We start from the raw sequence: 21,177 nt of genomic DNA, 5'->3' as shown, positions 1-21,177 counted from the left end.
AGGCCCTGCCTCCAAGCCCAGCCCCAGGGAGACAGCCCTCAGGAATTCCTGCACAGCAGGAAAGAACAGCCAAGGGCAACACTCAGTCTGCTCTTTAATGGATACCGCCCACTTGTCTGCACCTGACCAAGGCGGGAACAGGAGGGGTCTGGGAAGTGGGGCCGCTGCGCCTGGGTGCCGCACAGTCTGCACCCTGGGGACGGAAACCCACAGGGTCGAGCTCTGCAGGCCTCTCCTTCCAGGAAGGGCCACAACTAGCAGCCGCCTGCCTCCCCAGCCCCAGCAAGGGCATGCAGGCTGGGGGGCACCCAGTGGCCAGGCCTCTTAGCTGGGCTGCAGGCAGCACTGAGCCGCCTGGAGGTCAGGAGGTCCGTGGAGATCGGGAGGGGGTGCAGATGTCCTGGAGGCCACGGTCCACCCCTCACATGTTGGTGCTCATCCGAGACTGGCTGTTGGCTGGAGTCAGCTCCCCCTGGCTCCCTTCTCTGGGCGGGGACTGCAGGGGAGACAAGCAGCAGTTCAGCCACCAGGCCCCACACGCTGTGCACCCACCCACTGACGCCTGCCCACCTTGACGTGGATCTGGTTGCGGAGCACAGCTGCCCGCAGCATCATGGCCTTGGCGCGGCGCTGGAACTCCTTGCCCATCAGCAGAGACTTCTCAAAGGTGGTGCTGCGCTGATCCACATCCCGGGCATAGAGGATCTGTGCAGGCACAGGCTCAGCGGGGCCCAGGCTCACCCCCAGCTGCCCCCACCACCCTGCAGCCCACAGCCACCTTGCTGTGCGAGTCCACGCGGGCACTGATCAGCCCCTCCAGGATTAGCTGTGTCAGCTCGTCCTCCAGGGCAGCCACTGTGGTGTTGAAGGCCGCCGCCATCCTATGCATGTCGGCTGACACGTAGGGACTGAAATACTGCAGGGCGGAGGGAAGTCAGCTCCACAGCCCCCTGTATGCCCACCTGCCGTGTGCCAGCCTGACCCCCACATTACCTGGATGAGGGCACGGTTGCGAATCTGGGTGTACAGGGTCCTGACGTGGGGAGCCAAATACATGTCCAGGAGCAGGTTGTCCTAGGGAAGGGGCTGGTGAGGACCAGGACAGGAGGCCAGGCAGAGCCCCACCTCAACCCCACCCCAGGCAGGACCCCACCTTCATCTCATCCAGCATCTTGAGGCATGAGGCGTACTTGGACTCGTAGAATTTGAAGATGATGTCTCGGACCTGCGGCTCCAGCTCCAAGAACAACTTGAAGGAGCTGGCGAGGCAGACCCCTCAGAGCTCTGTCCTCTGCCTGCCCCTCCCTCCAAGTGGCCAGTGGGACACCAGTCCCCAGACAAAACACCTGAGGAAACGGCAGGGCCAGGGGTCCGGGACGTGCAAGGCCAAAGCGGCAGCCGTGGAGAGGGACGGGGACTGCCGGACCAGGGCACCCACCTACTGGAGATGACGTTGCGCTGCAGCTCCTGCCGGTCAAAGGTAGCCAAGGCGCACAGGCCACCGTAGATGGCCACGTTGCTGGGGGACAGCAGCTGAGGAGCAGAGACCTGGTGTCACAGAGAGTGAAGGGCCAGGCCACCCCTGCCTGCCCATCACCCACTCAGAGAACGCCTAAGACCCCGTTTGTGAGAAACCTCACTCTCCTACAAAAGCAGCCCAACCCATGAACCCGTGCTCTGCCTCCCAAGTCCCCAAGAGGGCTCCTCACCTCAGGGAAGTCACAGTGATCAAAGGAAGCCAGCAGGAGGCACTTGGCAGCCTGCTTGTACTTCCTGGCGGCCAGCTCCGCCAAACCTAGTGGAGGGAGCCGGGGGCAGCGGGGAGAGGGAGTGAGACCCAGAGCCTGGGGACCAGGGAGAACGCGACCACCAGCCGGCTTGCTGGCCTCTCCTGCCCCAGGAGCTGTTCCTCAGTGCTGGGCACAGATACCCTAATCATGCGTGGAAACAGCCCCGCCAGTGCCAAGCAGGTTCCCCGAAGCCAGGCGTGCAAGGAAGCTTTAGGTGCTAGCATGGCTGCAAAGGACACCCGGGCTCAGAGCAGCTCGGGCTGGCAGACCTGCCTCAGGCCCACAGTGACAGCAGCCAGACCCTGACCACACATCACCCACTGGCTTCCCCAGGGCAGACTTTAGGTGCCACCTACACCTGCACATGTGCCCCACAACATCCTGCGCCCTGCCAGGGAAGGTTTCCCTGGCTGAGGCAGGGACCAGCCTACTGCCCTGGGCTGGAAGAGCAACACACACTGAACGTGGGGCCAGCTGGGCATGACCCAGGCCCTCACCTGCGGCACACTTGAGCTTGGTGAGGATGGCCTGGGTCTGGCTGTCACGCTCTCCTCGCTGCTGTTGGGGGAAGCCACATGCGTGAGGCCCACGCCCCACATTTCCTGGAGCTCAATGCCCAGCCCCCAGAGAGGGGATGAAGGCAGATTCAGATTTGGGGGAGAATGAGGTGGGGGAGGATAGGAGGGGCCAGCAGTGGTCAGCAATCCTGGGGCAAGGTCTCTGAGGAGGTGGCCCGTACCTCAGCAATCTCCGGGGTAGACTCAGCCTTGCTGACATAGCTAAGCACATGAGACCAATTCTGTAAGTAGACGCTGACCTGGTGGACAAGGGGGCAGGGCCAAGTGAGCCTAGGGGCTCCGATGGCCCAGCCATGCTGCCCCCAGCCGAGGCAGGCCGACCTTGATGACGTTGAGGCACATGTTGATGACGTGCTTGGCGCTGGTGCAGTAGTCCCGGGCCCGGGAGTAGCACTTGAGGGCGTTGCTGAGGTCCCCACAGTCCAGGTAGTGGTCGCCCAGGTCGTCGTGGCCGCGCCGGATGCTCTCCTTGATGGAGTTGCCTTTGTAGTTCTTCAGGTCCGTGTCCAGCTTCTCCAGCTTCAGCAGGGCCTTCTTCCGCGTGGCCTCCACCCAGGCCGTGTCCAGGGGTGGGGGCTCCACGCCACTCTCAGGGATGGCGTCGGGTGCGTTCTGCAGCTCCCTGAGAGAGGACCTGGCCATCAGGATGGTGACGGTCACAGGGGCCAGGGAGGAGGGGAGGAAGCCGCCAACCTCAGGCTGCCCTCAAAGGCCCAACTGGCACACAGGTGGGTACCTCCCACTAGCCTCAAACCCCACCTCCAGGGACCAGTCTGCACCAGGGACACAGAGAGAACTGCTGCCCCCAGGAGCCTGCAGCCAGGTGGGGAAGCCAGCAGGGAGGCAGCCCCTGAGCCACAGTCTCCAACAGCTCCCCTTGGAATCAAATCCCTGCGTGCACACACACAGGGCACTTCTACTCCTGGCCAAGAGACAGCGAGAAATCTACCTGCCCAACTTCCCAGCACAGGGGTGGAAGTTGCAGGACACAGGAAGGGGGCCCAGCCCCAGGCACCTGTTCCCTTGGTGGCCTCTACTTCCTCTTACCAAGCCCCTGGCCTCACCTGGTGGCCTCTGAGAGCTTGCGGTGGATTTCCTCATACATGTCCACATTAAAGGTTCTCTGCACGAAGGACAGGGCCATCTTCAGGGCCTCCACCCGCAGCGTGGGGCAGTGATCAGCAATGAACTGCAGCCGTTCGATGCGCATCAGGCCGCTGTAACTGGCTGCATACTGCTCCAGATCCTGGGAGCGGGTGCACACCAGGGTCAGGCAGGGTGTGAGGCGGGACCCTGGCCCCAGGCCCTGAGGGTCAGGAGTCGGGCCTGACTGTCCTAGCCAGAATGTCACCCTGGGCCCATAACCGGAACCGGGCATGGGGGCGAGACTGACTGCTGGTCCAGGCCCTGCAGAGACCCCTGGGGTGGGCCCGGGGTAGGAGCCTTGGGAGTGGGCTCTGCACTGGGGGGGTTTCGGGAAGGGACACTGACTGCTGGTCGCTAGGCTGAGCGGGGAGGAGACCTGCCCTGGCTTCTCCATCAGCAGTGTCTGAAGCTGGGCTACAAGCCTCACATGAGTGAGCGATCAGAAATCCTGATGGTTTTCGCATCAGGAAAAGAGAACAGAGATCACTGAGGAGGATCATTCTACCTGCTGTGCAGGCTGCAGTGGGGAGTCTGCCCTGGACCCCCCAGTAGGACTGAGACACCCAAGGTTCCCCCACTGGGCTCCGTACCAGGCTGGGGTTCTCCACCACGTAGTTGACGTCAGGTGCATTCTGCGGGTCTTCCTGGGGGTCCACGTCGATCTGCATGGGCTCCACAGCCCCCTGCAACATGGGCCAGGCACCTGGCACCTCGTCCTGGGGACTGCCCCAGGAGGGCGAGAGACCTGCACTCTTCTCTGAGGTCAGCTCCGCCCGAGATCTTCCAGGCCAATCGGACCACACTCCCGCCGCTGCTGTCCCCCAGGCGTGCCCTCCCAGTCACCCTCGCCCCCAGCCAGGCTCCTGTGCCACCACATCAGGGAGGGGTCTCCTCACAAGACTCTAAGGCTCAGAAGCAGAAACCCCTCGCCTGATTCTAGTCGCTCGTCTCTGAAAGCCAGAAAGCAGACACGGGACAACCAACTACACAGGGACCGAGAGCCCCTACACGTTCCCAGCCACCATCCTGATGCAGTTTCCTCCAAGCCACGGAGAAGAACGGGACGCCACCTCAACCCCAGGAGGCAGGAGGACCAGCCCCCGGAATCTGTCCGGAGCAGCAATACTGGGCTGAGAATCAAGCCACAGGGTTGGGAGAAGGGGAAAAGAGTCATCTCAGGGAGCCCCACGGCCCCCAGCTGGGAGACACAGAGGAGCCAGGACCTCGGCTTAAAGCAGGCTAGAAAAGCCGCCATGCCGGGCACCCGCCGGACCCGTGGGCCTCCCGCGCTCCTTTGGGAAAAGCACCAAGAGCTCGGCTCCCTCCGCAGGCCCCGGGCCCACCGGGGCACCCTCCCCTCCTGCGCTTGGCACTGCGTCCCTGTCCTCGGCCGGCAGAGCAGCAGGGGCCCAGCCACAGCAGAGGCGGCCGGGGCCCTGCTCCCCCCTCCCTCGCTCGGGGGTCCCTGTCCTGGAAGGTACCTCGTAGAGCAGCGTACAGGCCGACAGGCTGGCGCTCAGGCTGAAGTCCCCGGCCGTACCGGGCAGGAGGAGGTCTGACCTACTGCTGTGAGGGGTGCAGTACAGATCTGTCACTGACGAGGAGGCCGAGCTGGGGGCCGAGCTATCCCTCATTCTGTCCTGACTTTCTGCACCCCCCGACCCTGACACAGAGCTGGCTGGCTGCTGAAGGGAGAAAGAGCGTTAGCGTCGGGGCGGCCGGGAACCTCTCCCGTGAGCTGCTGGGAGGGGAGGCGGGGCGGGCGCGGCCCGGCGGCCCCCGACCGCAGCGCGCAGCCACGGCGGAGACGCGCCCTCGGCCCTGCAGCCCCCGACGCCGCTGCCCGCGGAGACCCCGCACGGAGCGCGCCCGGTCGATTCCTGGCGCAGGCCCCGCGCCCCTGCTCGACCTCAGCCCGGCCCCAGCGGCGGGGGGCGCGGGGGCGCGGAGGCCTGGCGCGGCCTCGGCTCGTTACCTGCAAGTTAAACACCTGAACCGGCAGCGGCATCTTGCACCCACCCCGCCGCGGCGTGCCGTCCACTTCCGGGGCAGCGGAGCCGTCGCTTCCGGGGCGCGGGGCGGGGCGGGACCACTGCGTTCTTAAAGGGGCCGCCGCCCACCCACGGCTCCGGCCCGGTTCTCGTCTCCCGGCGCCGGGGGTCCCGGCGGCCGCATGAGCCGCGCGCGTGGGGCGCTGTGCCGGGCCTGCCTCGCGCTGGCCGCGGCCCTGGCCGCGCTGCTGCTACTGCCGCTGCCGCTGCCCCGCGCGCCCGGCCCGGCCCGGACCCCCGCCCCGGCCCCGCGCGCGCCCCCGTCACGGCCCGCCGCCCCCAGCCTGCGGCCAGACGACGTCTTCATAGCCGTCAAGACCACCCGGAAGAACCACGGGCCGCGCCTGCGACTGCTGCTGCACACCTGGATCTCCCGGGCCCGCCGGCAGGTGCGCCGGACCCCGATCGCAACGGCGAGCCCCACGCCCACCCTCCCCGGATCCCAGGGTCTAGGCCCGGCCCGAGCCCCCGGAGGCTCCGCGCGGGGCGGGTCGGTCCCCAGCCTGGGCAGCGCCCCCGACGCCTCATAGGTTGTTTCTCCCCCCAGACGTTCATCTTCACCGACGGGGACGACCCTGAGCTCGAGCTCCAGGGTGGTGAGTGTCCCCCAGCCCCGGCGCCCGCGGGACCTGGCCCCCGAGACCCCCGAGCCGCGGCCACTGCGCTGCTGTGGGTGCCCCTCTCTGTCGAGGCTCCGGAGGCCCGGGTAGGCCACGACGCTGCCCAGGTCACACGGCCTGCGGAGGGCACACCCTGCCAGCCAAGCTCTGCTGCCCACCAGCCTCTCACACTGGCTGCTTCCCAGGGCGTGGGGCTAGTGCCACGTCCCCTGAAGAAGCCCCAGCAGGGAACCCGCCCTTCCAGGCCAGGTCAGGACGAGCTGCCTCCGTCCTGTTTCCTTTCAAGAGATCCCAACTGATGGCGTCTGCTTCAGCCTCGGGGGCACCAGCAGGGTCAGCCCGTGAGGGCTAGGGCTGTGGTTGGACCCAGGCAAGGAGTCCAGGCATGTCAGACAGCCACATGATGCCCTGGCCCTTGGGGGCAGGTGGGGCACAGGCCTTATCCTGACTCCCGTGCCAGCCTCTATCTGCGTGCTTCCCCTGTCTCCGACTCGCAGGTGGTGGCCGTGTCATCAACACCAACTGCTCGGCCGTGCGCACCCGCCAGGCCCTCTGCTGCAAGATGTCCGTGGAGTACGACAAGTTCATCGAGTCTGGGCGCAAGTACGCGGCACTGACCCGACCCACGGAGAGCCCAGAGCCAAGCTGGGTGGGGACCTCCTGTCCAGCTGTGCCAGGCCCTCATGCCCAGGACTCCCCTTGCCCACAGGTGGTTTTGCCACGTGGACGATGACAATTATGTGAACCCCAGGAGCCTCCTGCACCTGCTCTCCAGCTTCTCACCCAGCCAGGACGTCTATCTGGGGCGGCCCAGCCTGGACCACCCCATCGAGGCCACCGAGAGGGTCCAGGGTGGCAGAACTGTGAGTGCCAGAGCAGATTCCTTTCTTGATGCCAGCCCAGGAGGCACAGCAGAGGGCGTGGAAAGCTGGCTTGAGAAGGGCATAGGGCTGGGGGCCCAAGCTGATCCACCCAGGTAGTTTGCACGTGGTGTTTCAAGAGCAGGCCAGGAGGCCCTCATTGTACTGGGCAGAGAGGGGGTGTCTGGACCAGGTGGGGAGGGTCTGCAGGCCACGGATCAATGGCCTGCAGAAGCCCCCGGCCCCTCTTACCCCAGGAAACTTCTGTTACCTGAGTGGGATCTCCTAAGGGGCAGCTTAAGAAAGATGCCTGGGGAGTCCCATGAAGAGTCAGGGGTGAGAAACCCTGTCCCGGAAGCTCTGACTGGCGCCCCATCCCCAGGTGACCACGGTCAAGTTCTGGTTTGCTACTGGTGGGGCCGGGTTCTGCCTCAGCAGAGGCCTCGCTCTCAAGATGAGCCCGTGGGCCAGGTGAGTGGGGGTTCAGCTGCCTGGGCTGGGAGGCGGAGGCTGAGACCTGAAAGCTGCTGACCGGCCTCCCCCCAGCCTGGGCAGCTTCATGAGCACGGCTGAGCAGGTGCGGCTGCCGGATGACTGCACGGTGGGCTACATCGTGGAGGGGCTTCTGGGCGCCCGCCTGCTGCACAGCCCCCTCTTCCACTCCCACTTGGAGAACCTGCAGAGGCTACCGCCAGACACCTTGCTCCAGCAGGTACCGGCGCCACTCTGCGTCCTTCTGCCACGTGGGCTTTGCCTCACCCTGACTCCCCCAGGGGCCCCACTGCCCTGGCCTGATGCCCGGCTGAGCAGGCAGGTGGGATTTGTATGTGGCTGGGGGTGGACCCTGGAAAGGCCCCTTGGTCTGCTGGATACAGGGTCTTCAGGTACAGAAGGGGTGTGGGCGTGGTGTCTGGGGTGGAGGGACGAGGGAAGAAGCACAGTTCTCGGGCCAGGGAGGCCCCATGCCAGCTGGGCAGTGGGCATGGTCTGTGTGCTGATGGGGACTCGAGCAGGTCCCATCACGTGGAGCAGGGACGGAATGAGGGTCAGCTTTGCTCTGGAGGTTTCAGATCCCTCGCTCCTGTCCCCCAGGCTCCGCCTGAGGTGTCCCCCACTCAGCTCATGGCACCCTTCAATGCTGTTCCCAAGCCTGGCCTCCCTGAGGACTTGGGGAGAAGTGGGTGGGCAAGGGGGCTGTAGCAGGGCTCCTGGCCGGGGGAAGCGTGGCCCGAGACCAGACCAGGCCACACTCTCTGCCCACACCGTTCTCTCCCAGGTTACCTTGAGCTATGGGGGTCCTGAGAACCCACATAACGTGGTGAACGTGGCTGGAGGCTTCAGCGTGCAGCAGGACCCCACACGGTGAGTGGGCAGTGGTATGGGCAGGCCCTCAGCCCCACAGGGGCTCTGGCATCAGCACGCCCACCCACAGCCCTGACCTCCACTGCTCTCTCCACCCACAGCCCTGACCCCCACTTCTTCCTTCCCCAGGTTTAAGTCTGTCCACTGCCTTCTCTACCCAGACACGGACTGGTGTCCCAGGCAGAAGCAGGGTGCCCCGATCTCTCGGTGACACCAACCATCCCTGACCCAGGGCTGCCTCGCTCTGTCCCAGGTGCAGGGAGCTGGAGCCCCCCATGGCCTCAGTGGACTCCCTCAGGTGCCATGGCCATACCAGTGAGATGCAAGCACCTGGCACACCCTCTGGCACTATAGTCTGCAGCCCCCGTCTCCCAGCCCCCGGTGGACTGCAGTGATGGGTGTTTTGGGAGAACAAAGACAGCCAGGCTGAGGGCCGGGGCCGCAGTGCCCCTCCCACTGACCCAGCCTCAGAGTTGATCCCACGGCAACAGGCGTCCACCCCAGCACCTGGGCACCTGGGAGGGAGCTGCCATCCAGGCTCCATTACCTGTTGCTGAAGGCGGGTGCCAGGCTGGCTAGGTGCCAAGGAGCAGGCTCCAGATCAAGGTCCTGGCCCAGCCACAGCCATGGCAAGGGCTTAGCCTGGCAGGCTTTGTGGGGGATGCTGCCCTCTCTGCTGCAGGCTGGGTGCACAGCCGGGCACCGCAGTGGGACTCAGGCCCGGGAAGGTCATGCTCTCAGCCAGAGCTTTGCTCCCAGCCCAGGTGCCTCATTCGGAGGCCTCTTGACTGGGACCACAGAGGTGTTTCTCTGCTCTGACTTGTGGCTCAGGACTCCTTCCTGGGTCATGCTCCTGCCCCACTGTGCCTGGGCCCGTCAACAGCAGGAGCCTTTTGTTTGGGGCCCCCTGGGGTGAGACTGCCCCTGACTCGCCCATCCCAGCAGACCCACCTCCCCGCCTGCTGCCTTCCCTGGAGGGAAACGGGCCAGGGGCCATCACCTCCCCTCCGCCTCCTGCTTTGCTGTTGCCGAGCGCGAGTAAAGGCTTTGTTCTTACTCCACACGGCTCCTGTCTTAATCACCCAGCAGCCCAGCTCTCCTCGGGTCCCTGCCGTGCCCCCTCCTCCCCCAGGAAGGCTCTGTCCCAGGCAGGGCTATATCCTTCCCGTCCTGCCCACCCAGCCTTGAACCTACTAGATTCTTCTTTGGAAGCCAAAGCCTCCAGCAGGGGTGGCATGTGGGGGTCCTGCCGGGAGAGATGGACACTGGACGCTGCCCTGAGAGGCCGCCTTCCTGAGCGTCATGTTTGCCTTCTCATGTGTGTTGTGTGGAGCCAGGTGCACGTGGGTGTGTATGAGGGTGGGTGTGCGTGGCCGTGTACACAAGGCTGAGTGGACACATGGAGAGCGAGTGTGTACGTGCATATAGGTGAGTATCTACCCATGTGTGTGTCTGTGTGCATCAGTGGGTATGTGCGTGGCAGTGTCTGCATGCGTGGGTGTGTGCACTTGTGCATGGGTGTATGGAGGGCAGAGAGGAGGCCCCACGTAACCCGCGTGGAGTTGGCTGGTTTCTGTCTCAATTGTTCATGCTCAGCCTGGAGTAGAAGGCACCCCAAAGAGACTTGAGGTTAATCATGATTGGGTCCTCAGGGCCTGGGACTGCCAAAAGCCCAGGGGCCTGGCTTTGTCCACTGCAGGCTCTGGGCTGGGAGAGGAATTCTGGGGTTCAGAACAAGTGTCAGGGGTGAATTTCAGCAAGTCCAAAACCTGCATTTCAACAGAAGCGAGAAAATAGCGAATTTTTGAAAGTTGCTGCAGAATTGTGGATGCCCCAAGAGAAGGTATCCCCTGTGTCTGTGGTGGGCGTCTGGCCACATGGCCTTGGGTCCTGCATGCTGGCTCCCCTGGATGCGGGGTTTGGGTGTTGCACACTCCTCTTCCTCTGACCTCATGGCCCTCCCTCCCTCACAAGCCTGTGCCACACGGGCCTGGTGTCCTTGGAGTGTGGGGAACGTGGACTAGAGTGCGTTCGCACCACCAGAAAGGGTGTCTAGGGACAAAGTGCTCCGAGTGGGTTTTTCCAGGGCATGAGGCTCTAGCAAATCTTGGTGGACACGTGCTTTCCAAGAGTCCAGCTTGCAGCTCCTCTGAGAAAATAATGTATCCGTTTTACCTCAACTCCATCAACACTAGTCTTAAAACCCAAAGCATGTTATTGCTGTCTACCTGAAAGGAGATGGTCGTTCATGTTTAAGCCACACTGAAAGGTTGCACAGTGCCCAGTCCGGGAGGTCACCGTGCTTCGTTTTTCCTCCCTTTTTTTTTTTTTGTCTAAGTTCAGGTCCACGAGGTCCTGAGTCTTTTCTCTTAAACGATCAGTTACGCTGCTCCCTTTTGTATTGTTGGGTTATGTTTATAGACATTTCAAACTAGCAGTTTTCCGCTTTGATTCAGATAACCATTCCCGGGCAGGGCCAGTCCCAGACTCAATGTTCTGGGAAGAGACTCTGGCTGTCCCAGGCCCGAGTCCCTGCTGGACCCATTTGGCTTCAGCTGCAGAGGGACAGCACAGACAAGGGTGAGAACTTAAAATTTAGGAGATGCCGTTTTGTTAATGGAGTTATTTATAGTCGGAAACTTTACATTAAAAAACAAGGCTACTCTGGACCACGCTGCCTGTGGCATAGCCCTGCTCTGTGTGGAGCAGCTTAAAAATAATACCAAAATAGGCCGGGCACGGTGGCTCATGCCTGTAATCCCAGCACTTTGGGAGGCTGAGGCAGGTAGATCACAAGGTAAGGAGATCAAGACCATCCTGGCGAACCCGGTGAAACCCCACCTCTACTAAAAATACAAAAAATTAGCTGGGCGTGGTGGCGGGCGCCTGTAGTCCCAGCTACTCGGGAGGCTGAGGCAGGAGAATGGCGTGAACCCGGAAGGCGGAGCTTGCAGTGAGCTGAGATCCGGCCACTGCACTCCAGCCTGGGCGACAGAGCAAGACTCTGTCTCAAAAATAATAATAATAATAATAATACTAAAATGAGTATACATGCTTGAGGGGGGGACACCCATTCTCTGTGATGTGTGCCTGTCACACTACACGCCTGTATCAAAACATCCCAGGTACCCCATAAATATACCTCCTATGTACCCACAAAAAATTTTAAAAATAATAAAATAATAATTGAAAAAGAGGCTAGGCATGGTGGTTCATGCTTATAATCCCAGCACTTTGCAAGGCTGAGATGGGAGGATCACCTGAACACAACCTGGGCAATTTAGCAAGACCCTATCTTTCCAAAAAAAAAATTGATAATTAGGCACAGTGGTGTGTACATGAAATCCTAGCTACTCAGAAGGCTGAGGCAGGAGGATGGCTTCAGCCCGTGAAGTTGAGGCTACAGTGAGCTGTGATGGTGCCACTGCACTCCAGCCTTGTCAGTAATCAAAAACCTCCTGAATTCTACCAAACATTTAAAGAAGAACTGGCTGGGTGCAGTGGCTCATTCCTGTAATCCCAGCACTTTGGGAGGCGGAGGTGGTCGTATCATCTGAGGTCAGCAGTTTGAGACCAGCCTGGCCAAGCATGGTGAAACCCTGTCTCTACTAAAAATACAAAAATTAGCCAGGCATCTGTAATCCCAGCTACTCAGGAGGCTGAGGCACAAGAATCACTTAAACCCAGGAGATGGGGGTTACGGTGAGCCAAGATTGCACCACTGCACTCCAGCCTGGGTGATAAGAGTGAAACTCGGTCTAAAAAAAAAAAACTGGGCATGACGGCTCACGCCTGTAATTCCAGCACTTTGGGAGGCTGAGGCGGGAGGATCATGAGGTCAGGAGATCGAGACCATCCTGGCTAACACGGTGAAACCCATCTCTACTAAAAATACAAAAAAATTAGCCGGGCGTGGTGGCAGCGCCTGTAGTCCCAGCTACTTGGAAGGCTGAGGCAGGAGAATGGCGTGAACCCGGGAGGCGGAGCTTGCAGTGAGCCAAGATCGGGCCAATGCACTCCAGCCTGGGAGACAGAGTGAGACTCTGTTTTTTAAAATAATAATAATAATAATGAAAAGGAAATCAGGAGATTCACAAATATGTGAAAATTAACCAACCTGCTCCTAAATAACAAATGGGTCAAAGAAAATGGGACAAGAAAAAATAGAAAACCCTCTGAGGTGATGAGAACAAAAACACAGGCGCGTACGGGATACAGCAAAAGCAGAACTTCCAAGGAAATTTTGGCTGCAAACGCCTGTATTAAAAAAGAAAATCTTGGCCGGGCACCGTGGCTCAAGCCTGTAATCCCAGCACTTTGGGAGGCCGAGACGGGTGGATCACGAGGTTAGGAGATTGAGACCATCCTGGCTAACACGGTGAAACCCCGTCTCTACTAAAAATACAAAAAACTAGCCGGGTGAAGTGGCGGGCACCTGTAGTCCCAGCTACTCGGGAGGCTGAGGCAGGAGAATGGCATAAACCCGGGAGGTGGAGCTTGCAGTGAGCTGAGATCCGGCCACTGCACTCCAGCCTGGGCGACAGGGCGAGACTCGGTCTCAAAAAAAAAAAAAGAAAATCTCAAGTCAGTAACATAAACTTCCACTTTAAGAAACTAGAAACGAAGAGTAAACTAAACCAAAAGCTAGCAGAAACGAGGAAGCAATAAGGATTAGGCCAGAGATGAGTGGAGAATAGAAAAACAATTTTTAAAAACCTAAAAGTTGGTTATTTGAAAAGAGTAGGCTGGGCATGGTGACTCACACCTGTAATCTCAGAATTTAGGGAGGCTGGAGGCAGAAGGATCATTTGAGTCCAGGAGTTCAAGACCAACCTGGACAACATAGTGAGATCTTGTCTCTATTAGGAAAAAAAACAATTTTTTTTTTAAGAAAGAAGGAAAGAAAGATTAGCAAAATTGACAACCTTTAGCTAGGCTGACCAAAAAAGAGAAAAACTGTGTGTGTGTGTGTGTGTGTGTGTGTGTGTGTGTGTGTGAGAGACAGAGAAAAACTGTATGTGTGTGTGTGCATGTGAGAGACAGAGAAAAAGTACTATAAGGAAATACTATGGATAATGATTTACCAAAACGTTAGATAACCTAGGTGAAATAGACAACTTCCTAGAAACACACAAGCTACCAAAACTGACTCAAGAAGGAACAGAGGCCAGGCATGATGGCTCACGCCTGTAATGCCAGCACTTTGGGAGGCTGAGGTGGGCAGATCACTTGAGATCAGGAGTTTGAGACCAGCCTGGCCAACATGGTGAAACCCCCATCTCTACTAAAAATACAACAATTTACAGGCATAGTGGCACAGGTCTGTAGTCCCAGCCAGTCGGGAGGCTGAGGCAGAAGAATTGCTTGAACCTGGGAGTTGGAGCTTGCAGTGAGCCGAGATTGCACCACTGCACTCCAGCCTGGGCAACAATGCAAGACTCCGTCTCAAAAATAAAATAAAATAAAAACAAGAAGAACTAGACCATCTGGATAGACCTATAACAATGAGATGGAATTAGTAATAAAAAAAATTATTCCCACAAAAACAAGCTTAAACTCAGACGATTTTGCTGGTGAACTTTACCAAGTTTTGAGAATTAACACAAACTTTTTTTTTTTTTTTTTTTTTTTTTTTGAGACGGAGTCTCGCTCTGTCACCCAGGCTGGAGTGCAGTGGCGCGATCTCGGCTCACTGCAAGCTCCACCTCCCGGGTTCACGCCATTCTCCTGCCTCAGCCTCCCAAGTAGCTGGGACTACAGGCGCCCACCACCTCGCCCGGCTAATTTTTTTGTATTTTTTTTTTAGTAGAGACGGGGTTTCACTGTGTTAGCCAGGATGGTCTCGATCTCCTGACCTCGTGATCCACCCGTCTCGGCCTCCCAAAGTGCTGGGATTACAGGCTTGAGCCACGCGCCTGGCCAACACAAACTTTTTTAAAAAAGAAAAGAGAAGGGAACACTTTCCATTTCATACTATGAGGCCAATGTTATCTTGATACCAAAACCAGACAAAGGCATCACAAGAAAACTACAGACCTGTAGTTCTTATTAATATAGATGCAAAAATCCTCGACCAAGTACTAGCAAACTGAATCTAGCAACATAGAAAAGAATTATACGCCGTAGCCTAGTGGTATTTGTTCCAGGAATACAAGGTTGATTTAACACACAAAACTCAGTTAATGGGCCAGGCCAGGTGACTCATGCCTATATAATCCCAGCACTTTGGGAGGCCGAGGTGGGCAGATGGCTTCAACCCAGGAATTTGAGACTAGCTTGGGCAACATGGCAAAAAATACACACACACACACACCCCCAAACACCCAAATTAGCCAGACTTGATGGCACGCACCTGTGATTCCAATTAAGAGACTGAGGTAGGAGGATCACTTGAGCTAGGGAGGCAGAGGTTGCGGTGAGCCGACGGTTGAACCACTGTACTCCAGCCTGGGCAACAGAGCCAGATCCTGTCTCAAAAACTAATAATAATAATAAACTAAAATACTGGAATACCCCATATCGATAGTATAAAAAACAGAAACACACTATCATCGAGATGCAGAAAGCCCGTAGGAGGAAACTCGGCACGCCTCCACGAGAAAACACTCAACGAACCGGGCCACGAAGGGAGCGGCGTCAGCCCGATGAAGAGCATCTGTTAAGCAAACACACACGTGCAAGGAAGTCGTATGTATTGGTGGAGAAGGGGATGCTTTCCCTTAAGAGCAGCAAGAAGACAAGGATGTCTGCTCCCACTCTTCGACTGCAGGATCTATCCACGGCAATTAGGCAAGAAAAAGAAATAAAAGTCATCCACGTTGGAAAGAAAGGATTGCGAATTACACAATCTTTTTTTTTTTTTTTAGATGGAATCTCACTCTTGCCGCCCAGGCTGAAGTGCAGTGGTGCAATCTCGGCTCACCGCAACCTCCGCCTCCTGGTTTCAAGCGATTCTCCCACCTCAGCCTCCCAAGTAGCTGAGATTACAGGCGCCCACCACTCCGCCGAGCTAATTTTTGTGTTTTAGTGGAGTTGGGGTTTCACCATGTTGGTCAGGCTGATCCAAACTCCTGACTTCAGGTGATCCGCCTACCTCAGCCTCCCAAAGTACTGGGATTACAGGTGTGAGCCACCACACCCGGCAGTGAATTACACAATCTTATATGCACAAAATCTGAAGGCGTTCACAAAAAGCTATTCAAACTAATAATGAGTTCACGTGCTTGCAGGATCAGTAGACAAGAAACCGTTCTTAATCTCACATGGAACAAAGTACAAATGAATACATTTATTTTTCTATATACAAGCAACACGTAACTTTATTCTTTATTTATTTTTTTTGAGACGGAGTCTCGCTTTTGTCGCCCAGGCTGGAGTGCAGTGGTGCGATCTCGACTCACTGCAAGCTCCGCCTCCCGGGTTCACGCCATTCTCCTGCCTCAGGCGTGCACCACCACGCCCAGCTAATTTTTTGTATTTTTTAGTAGAGATGGGGTTTCACCGTGTTAGCCAGGATGGTCTCGATCTCCTGACCTCGTGATCCGCCTGCCTCGGCCTCCCGAAGTGCTGGGATTACAGGCGTGAGCCACCGCGCCCGGCCAGCAACACGTAACTTTACATTGAAATCAAGAAAACAATTCCAGGCCAGACACAATGTGGTTCATGCCTGCAATCCCAGTGTTTTGGGAGACCAAGGGGGAGGATCGTTTGAGCCCAGGAGTTCAAGGCCAGGCTGGGCAACAAAGTGAAACTCCATCTCTACAAAAAAATTAAAAAAAAAAAAATTAGCTGGGAGTGGTGGTGTGCACCTGTGGTCCCAGCTACTAGGGAGGCTGAAGTGGGAGGATGGTTTGAACCCAGGAGTTTGAGGCTGCAGTGAGCTGTGATTGCAGTTTCCAATAGTACCAAAAAGAATAAAATACTTAGGAATGAATTCAGCAAAAAGAAGCACAAAATTATACTCAGAAAATAGCAAAACATTGTAGAAAGAAATGAAGAAGCTCCAATTAAATGGAGAGACATCCCGTGGCTGCGATCAGAAGACAGCACCGCTGGAGTGGCCGTGCTGCCCAGACACTCCCCAGCACGCGCAGCACAGTCACCATCAAAGCCCCACCGGCTTTTTGGAAGAGGCTGACAAACACGGACTTATCCTAAAATCCACATGGAAATACAAGGAACTCAGGAGAGGCGAAACAATGCTGATAAAGAAGAAAACTGGAAGATTTCTAAACAGCGCAAAACTGTAAGAATCAGGTAGAAAGACACTGACAGAGGATGGAAATACAGTCAGTGAGGAGAATGGAGTCTAGAAATAAAGTCTGGCACTTGTAGCCAAATGATTTTGACATGCGTGCCAAGATAATTCAGTGGGGGAAAGAAGTCTTTTCAACAAAGGATGCTGGAACAAGTGGACATACACATGCAAAAGAATGAAAACTGGGGCAGGGCATGGTTTCTCATGTCTGTAATCCCAGCACTCTGGGAGGCCAAGGTGGATGGATCACAAGGTCAGGAGATCAAGACCAGCCTGGCCAACATGGTGAAACCCCATCTCTACTAAAAATACAAAAATTAGCTGGGCGTGGTGGTGTGCACCTGTAATCCCAGCTACTCAGGAGGCTGAGGCTGGAGAATCGCTTGAACCTGGGAGGTGGAGGTTGCAGTGAGCTGAGATTGCGACATTGCATCCAGACTGGGCAACAGAGTGAGACTCCGTCTCAAAAAAAAAAAACCATGTGTCCACAAAAAACATGTACAAAAAAACATGTACACGAATGTTCTCAGCAGCTTTATTCGCGATAGCCAAGAGGTGGAAACAGCGCCGATTGATTGATGGTTAGACGCACGAACTGTGGTCTGCCCAGACAAAGTGCTGCCCTTCATTCACACACAGAGTGACGTTTGGACCCAGACTTCCGCAAGGATGGGCCCGGAAACATGGTCAGTGAGTGACGCCAGTCGCCAAGACCACACTGTCTGATTCTGCTTACACGAGCTATGCAGAACAGGCTGACGCACAGGGACAGAGGCAGAGACACGAACTATGCAGAACAGGCCAATGCATAGGGACAGTGGCAGACTTGAACGATGCACGAACGATGCATAGGGACAGTGGCAGAGGCTGGTGGCTGGGCCCAGGCGTCAGGGGACGTGGAGCATGGCTTGCTTTCTACAGTGATCCGCACTCGTCACTTGCCCACGCTGCACTCGGGGGTTTGCCCACTTGCTGAGATGTTCCCTGCGTGTCTCGGGTACGGCGCGGCAGGTGTGGAGTCTCGGGTGGCCAGGTTGCAGCGATGGTCTAGGGTGGACATCCCAAATGGAGCTTCCCAGGCCTGGCAGATGAGCCTCAGTGCCAGCAGGCAGTGGGCCCTGTGTACGTGGAAGGGCAGAGCCTACCCAGCAGCCAGCTGCGCCTGGAGGGTGTCCTCTCCTGAGAACCCCTGAGGAACCACGGCGGGGCCCGGGTGCAGGAGCACGAGGCCAGCTTCATCTCCCAGGGGCGTGCCGCACAGAACACAGCCAGGCTTGAGGAGGAGCCCAACTAGGCACTTCCAGGTAGCCCTCCAGCCTGCAGCCCGGCAGCCCCTCAACAGCGGGGGACAGCACACAGGGTCCTGCAGGGAGCAAGGGAAACCAGGCAAAGCTGTCCTGGGAGGCCCTCCCCGAGCCTGTGCTGCTATCTCAGTGCCCTGTGGAACAACCGGTGTGTGCACACACTTGCCTGTGAAAGCGCCCTGAAGCTGGGTATGTGTGTGTGGGTGTGTGTGGGGGCGGTATGGGTGTGTGTGTGGGTGTGTGTAGGTGTTTGTGGGTGTTTGTGGGTGTCTGTGGGTGTGTGTGTGGAAGGGGTGTAGGGGGTGGGGCTGTGTGTGTGTGGGTATGTGTGTTTGCAAGTGTGTGTGGGACTGTGTGGGTGTGTGCAAATGTGTGGGGTCTATGTGTGCACGGAAATGTGTGAGTGCATGTGGGTGGGTGTGTGGTGTGCATCTGTGGTTTGTGGCTGTGTGTGTTGGGGTGTGTGTGGGTATGTGTGCTGGGTTGTGTGTGGGGATGGATGTGTGGGGTGTGGGGGTGTGGGGGTGTGGGTTGTGTGTGCACGGGTGTGGGTGTGTGGGTGGGTGGGTGTGTTGGTGTGTGGAGGGTGTGTGTACATAGGTGTGGGTGAGTGTGGATGTTTGTGGGTGTGTGCGGGAGTGTGGGAAGGTGTAGGGTGGTGGGGGTGTGTGTGGGTGTGTTTGTGGGTGTGTGTGGGGGCGAGTGTATGGATGTGTGTGGGTGTGTGGGGGGGGAGGTGTGTGGGTGTGAGTGCAGGGTGTGTGTGTATGCGTGTGTGTGATGTGTGGGTGCATGTGGGGATGTGTGTGAGGGTGGGTGTGGGTGTGGGGGGATGTGGGAGTTTGTGGTTGTGGGTGTATGTGTGTATGGGTGTGTGTAAGGGTGTGAATGTGTGTGGGTGTGAGGTGTGTGGGTGTGTTTGGTGGGTGTGTCTGTGTCTAGGTTTTAAGCCCCAGATGAACTAGGTTCTGTCCTAACGCTCTCCCTCCCCTCGCCCCCAACCCTCCGACAGGCCCCGGTGTGTGACGTTCCCCTCCCTGTGTCCATGTGTTCTCATTGTTCAACTCCCACTTATGAGTGAGAACATGTGATGTTTGATTTTCTGTTCCTGTGTTAGTTTGCTGAGAATGATGGCTTCCAGCTTCATCCATGTCCCTGCAAAGGACACAAGCTCACTCTTTTTTATGGCTGCATAGTATTCCGTGGCATATATATGCCACATTTTCTTCTTCTTCTTCTTTTATTTTTTTGAGACGGAGTCTTGCTCTGTCACCCAGGCTGGAGTGCAGTGGTGTGATCTCGTCTCACTGCAAGCTCCGCCTCCCGGGTTCATGCCGTTCTCCTGCCTCAGCCTCCCGAGTAGCTGGGACTATAGGCACCCGCCACTGTGCCTGGCTAATTTTTTGTATTTTTAGTAGAGACGGGGTTTTACTGTGGTCTTGATCTCCTGACCTCGTGATCTGCCCACCTCCACCTCCCAAAGTGTTGGGATTACAGGCGTGAGCCACCGCGCCCGGCCTTTTTTTTTTTTTTTTTTGAGATAGAGTTTCATTCTTGTTGCCCAGGCTGGAGTGCAATGGCATGATTTTGGCTCACTGCAACCTCCGCCTCCCAGGTTCAAGCGATTCTCCTGCCTCAGCCTCCCAAGTAGCTGGGATTACAGGCACATGCCAACATACCTGGCTAATTTCGTATTTTTAGTAGAGACAGGGTTTCTCCATGTTAGTCAGGCTGGGCTCGAACTCCGGACATCGTGTGATCCACCTGCCTCGGTCTCCCAAAGTGCTGGGATTACAGGCGTGAGCCACTTCACCTGGCCTGCCACATTTTAATTACCTAGTTTATCATTGATGGGCATTTGCGTTGGTTCCAAGTCTTTGCTATTGTGAATAGTGCTGCATACATGTGCCTGTGTCTTTATAGTAGAATGATTTATAATCCTTTGGGTATATACCCCATAATGGGATTGCTCAGTCAAGTGGTATTTCTGGTTCTAGATCCTTGAGGAATCACCACACGTCTTCCCAATGGTTGAACCAATTTATGCTCCCACTGAGGGCTCAGTCCTGACGATTCTTGGTGATGGTCCCAGGAGAGTGACAAAGCCTCCTCCTTAGGCCTGGAACCAGCCAAGGGCAGAGGTCTTTGTTGCTGTTCTCTTAAATCGTGCCCCTGAGTCTGTTCCCTCCCGCCCCCTCGCCCCCCAGGCTCCCTGTCTCCCCTGAGTCTGTTCCCTCCCGCCCCCTGGCCCCCCAGGCTCCCTGTCTCCCCTGAGCCTGTTCCCTCCCACCCCTTGTCCCCAGGCTCCTTCTCCCCTGCTCCCTTCACTCTTTCGTTGCTTCTTGGCAGCCATGGGATGCACACTATGGGATGCACATAGCCGGCCAGGTGCTGGGGCACCTCACACAGAGCAGCACCTCCTCCGGGCTCCGGCTCCTGTGAGGCATGGAGAACATGGGTGATATGGGGTGTGGGGCTGAGAGCCACACCGTGGGTACAAGAGCCCAGAGGGGTGACCCTCAGAGGAGCTGACTCCCAGCTGAGTGCAGAGGCCAAGAGGAAGTGAAGAGCCCAGCGGGCAGTGGCCAGTGCTGAGCCCCGTGCCAGTGTGGACAGGCTCAAGTGACTCGAGGTTACGACTTCACCCAGAGGGCGGGGGGGAGACGTGCAGGAGTGAGGCTGGGAGCTGGGCAGGTTCAGGCAGCAGAGCCAGGTGGCCAGGAGGGAGGCTGGGGTGGAGGCCCAGAAGCCACACAGGGATCCTGCCTTGGGGAGAAGGGATGGGGCAGACTGAAAGCTTCTAATGCAGTAGGAGCAGTAGGGCCAGGGGTCACCCGGTAGCCCACGGAGGACCAGGATGGGTCTGGAACAAGCGGGGGCTCTGGCTGAGCAATGAGGAGGGCAGGGCCAGGGTGACGGTACAGGGGTCCCCTCAGCCACAGCCCTCTCTGTGCTTGGGGCACCCTGTGTGGGAGGCGCAGGGACCATCCTGCCACGCCATGTTCTGGGGCCCTGAGAATGTGGCCACGGATTCCCCCGGCCCCACCTTCCAGATGTGGAGGTTTCCAAGGACCTTCAAGCCACCTCCTGCTCCGGGACACTGTTGGGACCTGGCCTGCAGAGGTGTCCCTTTTCTGAGGGGTTCCTGGTATAGGCTGCCCCACCTCAGGAGGGGCCTCAGGTCAGGGCCATGTACTGTGCCCCCCTAC

General features: G+C 57.5%; 2 protein-coding genes across 50 annotated transcripts; one reads left to right on the top strand and one right to left on the bottom strand.

The window, feature by feature from the left end:
- Positions 1-77: 77 nt before the first annotated feature.
- GPS1 (G protein pathway suppressor 1) lies at positions 78-15,071 on the bottom strand. 46 transcript variants are annotated; one of them, XM_077973315.1, is made up of 14 exons: positions 14,954-15,071; positions 14,760-14,854; positions 4,105-4,197; positions 3,433-3,614; positions 2,690-3,002; positions 2,530-2,607; positions 2,288-2,348; positions 1,710-1,795; positions 1,439-1,533; positions 1,154-1,259; positions 994-1,074; positions 779-916; positions 571-705; positions 78-496 (listed from the first exon to the last, which is right to left on the bottom strand). In XM_077973315.1, exons 3-14 carry the CDS (start codon positions 4,180-4,182, stop codon positions 422-424), a joined length of 1,428 nt encoding a protein of 475 aa, XP_077829441.1. In that variant the 5' UTR covers positions 4,183-4,197; positions 14,760-14,854; positions 14,954-15,071; the 3' UTR covers positions 78-421. The 46 variants fall into 46 exon arrangements, with proteins under 46 accessions (XP_077829441.1, XP_077829448.1, XP_077829421.1 ...); XM_077973322.1 differs by having other exon boundaries at positions 2,690-2,990; positions 14,954-15,065; XM_077973295.1 differs by lacking the exons at positions 14,760-14,854; positions 14,954-15,071 and adding exons at positions 4,996-5,080; positions 5,930-5,990 and having other exon boundaries at positions 2,690-2,990.
- RFNG (RFNG O-fucosylpeptide 3-beta-N-acetylglucosaminyltransferase) lies at positions 5,606-9,468 on the top strand. Of its 4 annotated transcripts, none has more exons than XM_077973356.1 (8): positions 5,606-5,954; positions 6,113-6,158; positions 6,683-6,788; positions 6,895-7,048; positions 7,428-7,516; positions 7,592-7,757; positions 8,322-8,407; positions 8,537-9,468. In XM_077973356.1, the coding sequence occupies exons 1-8, from the start codon at positions 5,688-5,690 to the stop codon at positions 8,616-8,618; spliced, it is 996 nt and encodes a 331-aa protein (XP_077829482.1). In that variant the 5' UTR covers positions 5,606-5,687; the 3' UTR covers positions 8,619-9,468. The 4 variants fall into 4 exon arrangements, with proteins under 4 accessions (XP_077829482.1, XP_014976111.2, XP_077829481.1 ...); XM_015120625.3 differs by having other exon boundaries at positions 6,113-6,161; XM_077973355.1 differs by having other exon boundaries at positions 6,113-6,434.
- Positions 15,072-21,177: the final 6,106 nt, after the last annotated feature.

The sequence above is a fragment of the Macaca mulatta genome, chromosome 16 (genome assembly GCF_049350105.2).
Source record: "Macaca mulatta isolate MMU2019108-1 chromosome 16, T2T-MMU8v2.0, whole genome shotgun sequence".
Classification (NCBI taxonomy): Eukaryota; Metazoa; Chordata; class Mammalia; order Primates; family Cercopithecidae; genus Macaca; species Macaca mulatta.
The sequence above is the reverse complement of the archived record's forward strand: the minus strand, read 5'-3'. Positions and strand labels throughout refer to the sequence as shown.

What these genes read in the sequence shown, in the direction of transcription:
- GPS1 (XM_077973296.1), bottom strand. Translation starts at nt 5,522, where the DNA reads ATGCCGCTGCCGGTTCAGGTGTTTAACTTGCAG. An exon ending in CCTGTACGCTGCTCTACGAG is followed by an intron (nt 4,198 to 4,995) that starts GTACCTTCCAGG and finishes CCCATGTTGCAG; the next exon opens with GGGGCTGTGGAGCCCATGCA. An exon ending in AGATGCTGGATGAGATGAAG is followed by an intron (nt 1,075 to 1,153) that starts GTGGGGTCCTGC and finishes CCCCTTCCCTAG; the next exon opens with GACAACCTGCTCCTGGACAT.
- RFNG (XM_077973355.1), top strand. Translation starts at nt 5,688, where the DNA reads ATGAGCCGCGCGCGTGGGGCGCTGTGCCGGGCCTGCCTCGCGCTGGCC. An exon ending in CAGACACCTTGCTCCAGCAG is followed by an intron (nt 7,758 to 8,321) that starts GTACCGGCGCCA and finishes GTTCTCTCCCAG; the next exon opens with GTTACCTTGAGCTATGGGGG. An exon ending in GTGCAGCAGGACCCCACACG is followed by an intron (nt 8,408 to 8,536) that starts GTGAGTGGGCAG and finishes TTCCTTCCCCAG; the next exon opens with GTTTAAGTCTGTCCACTGCC.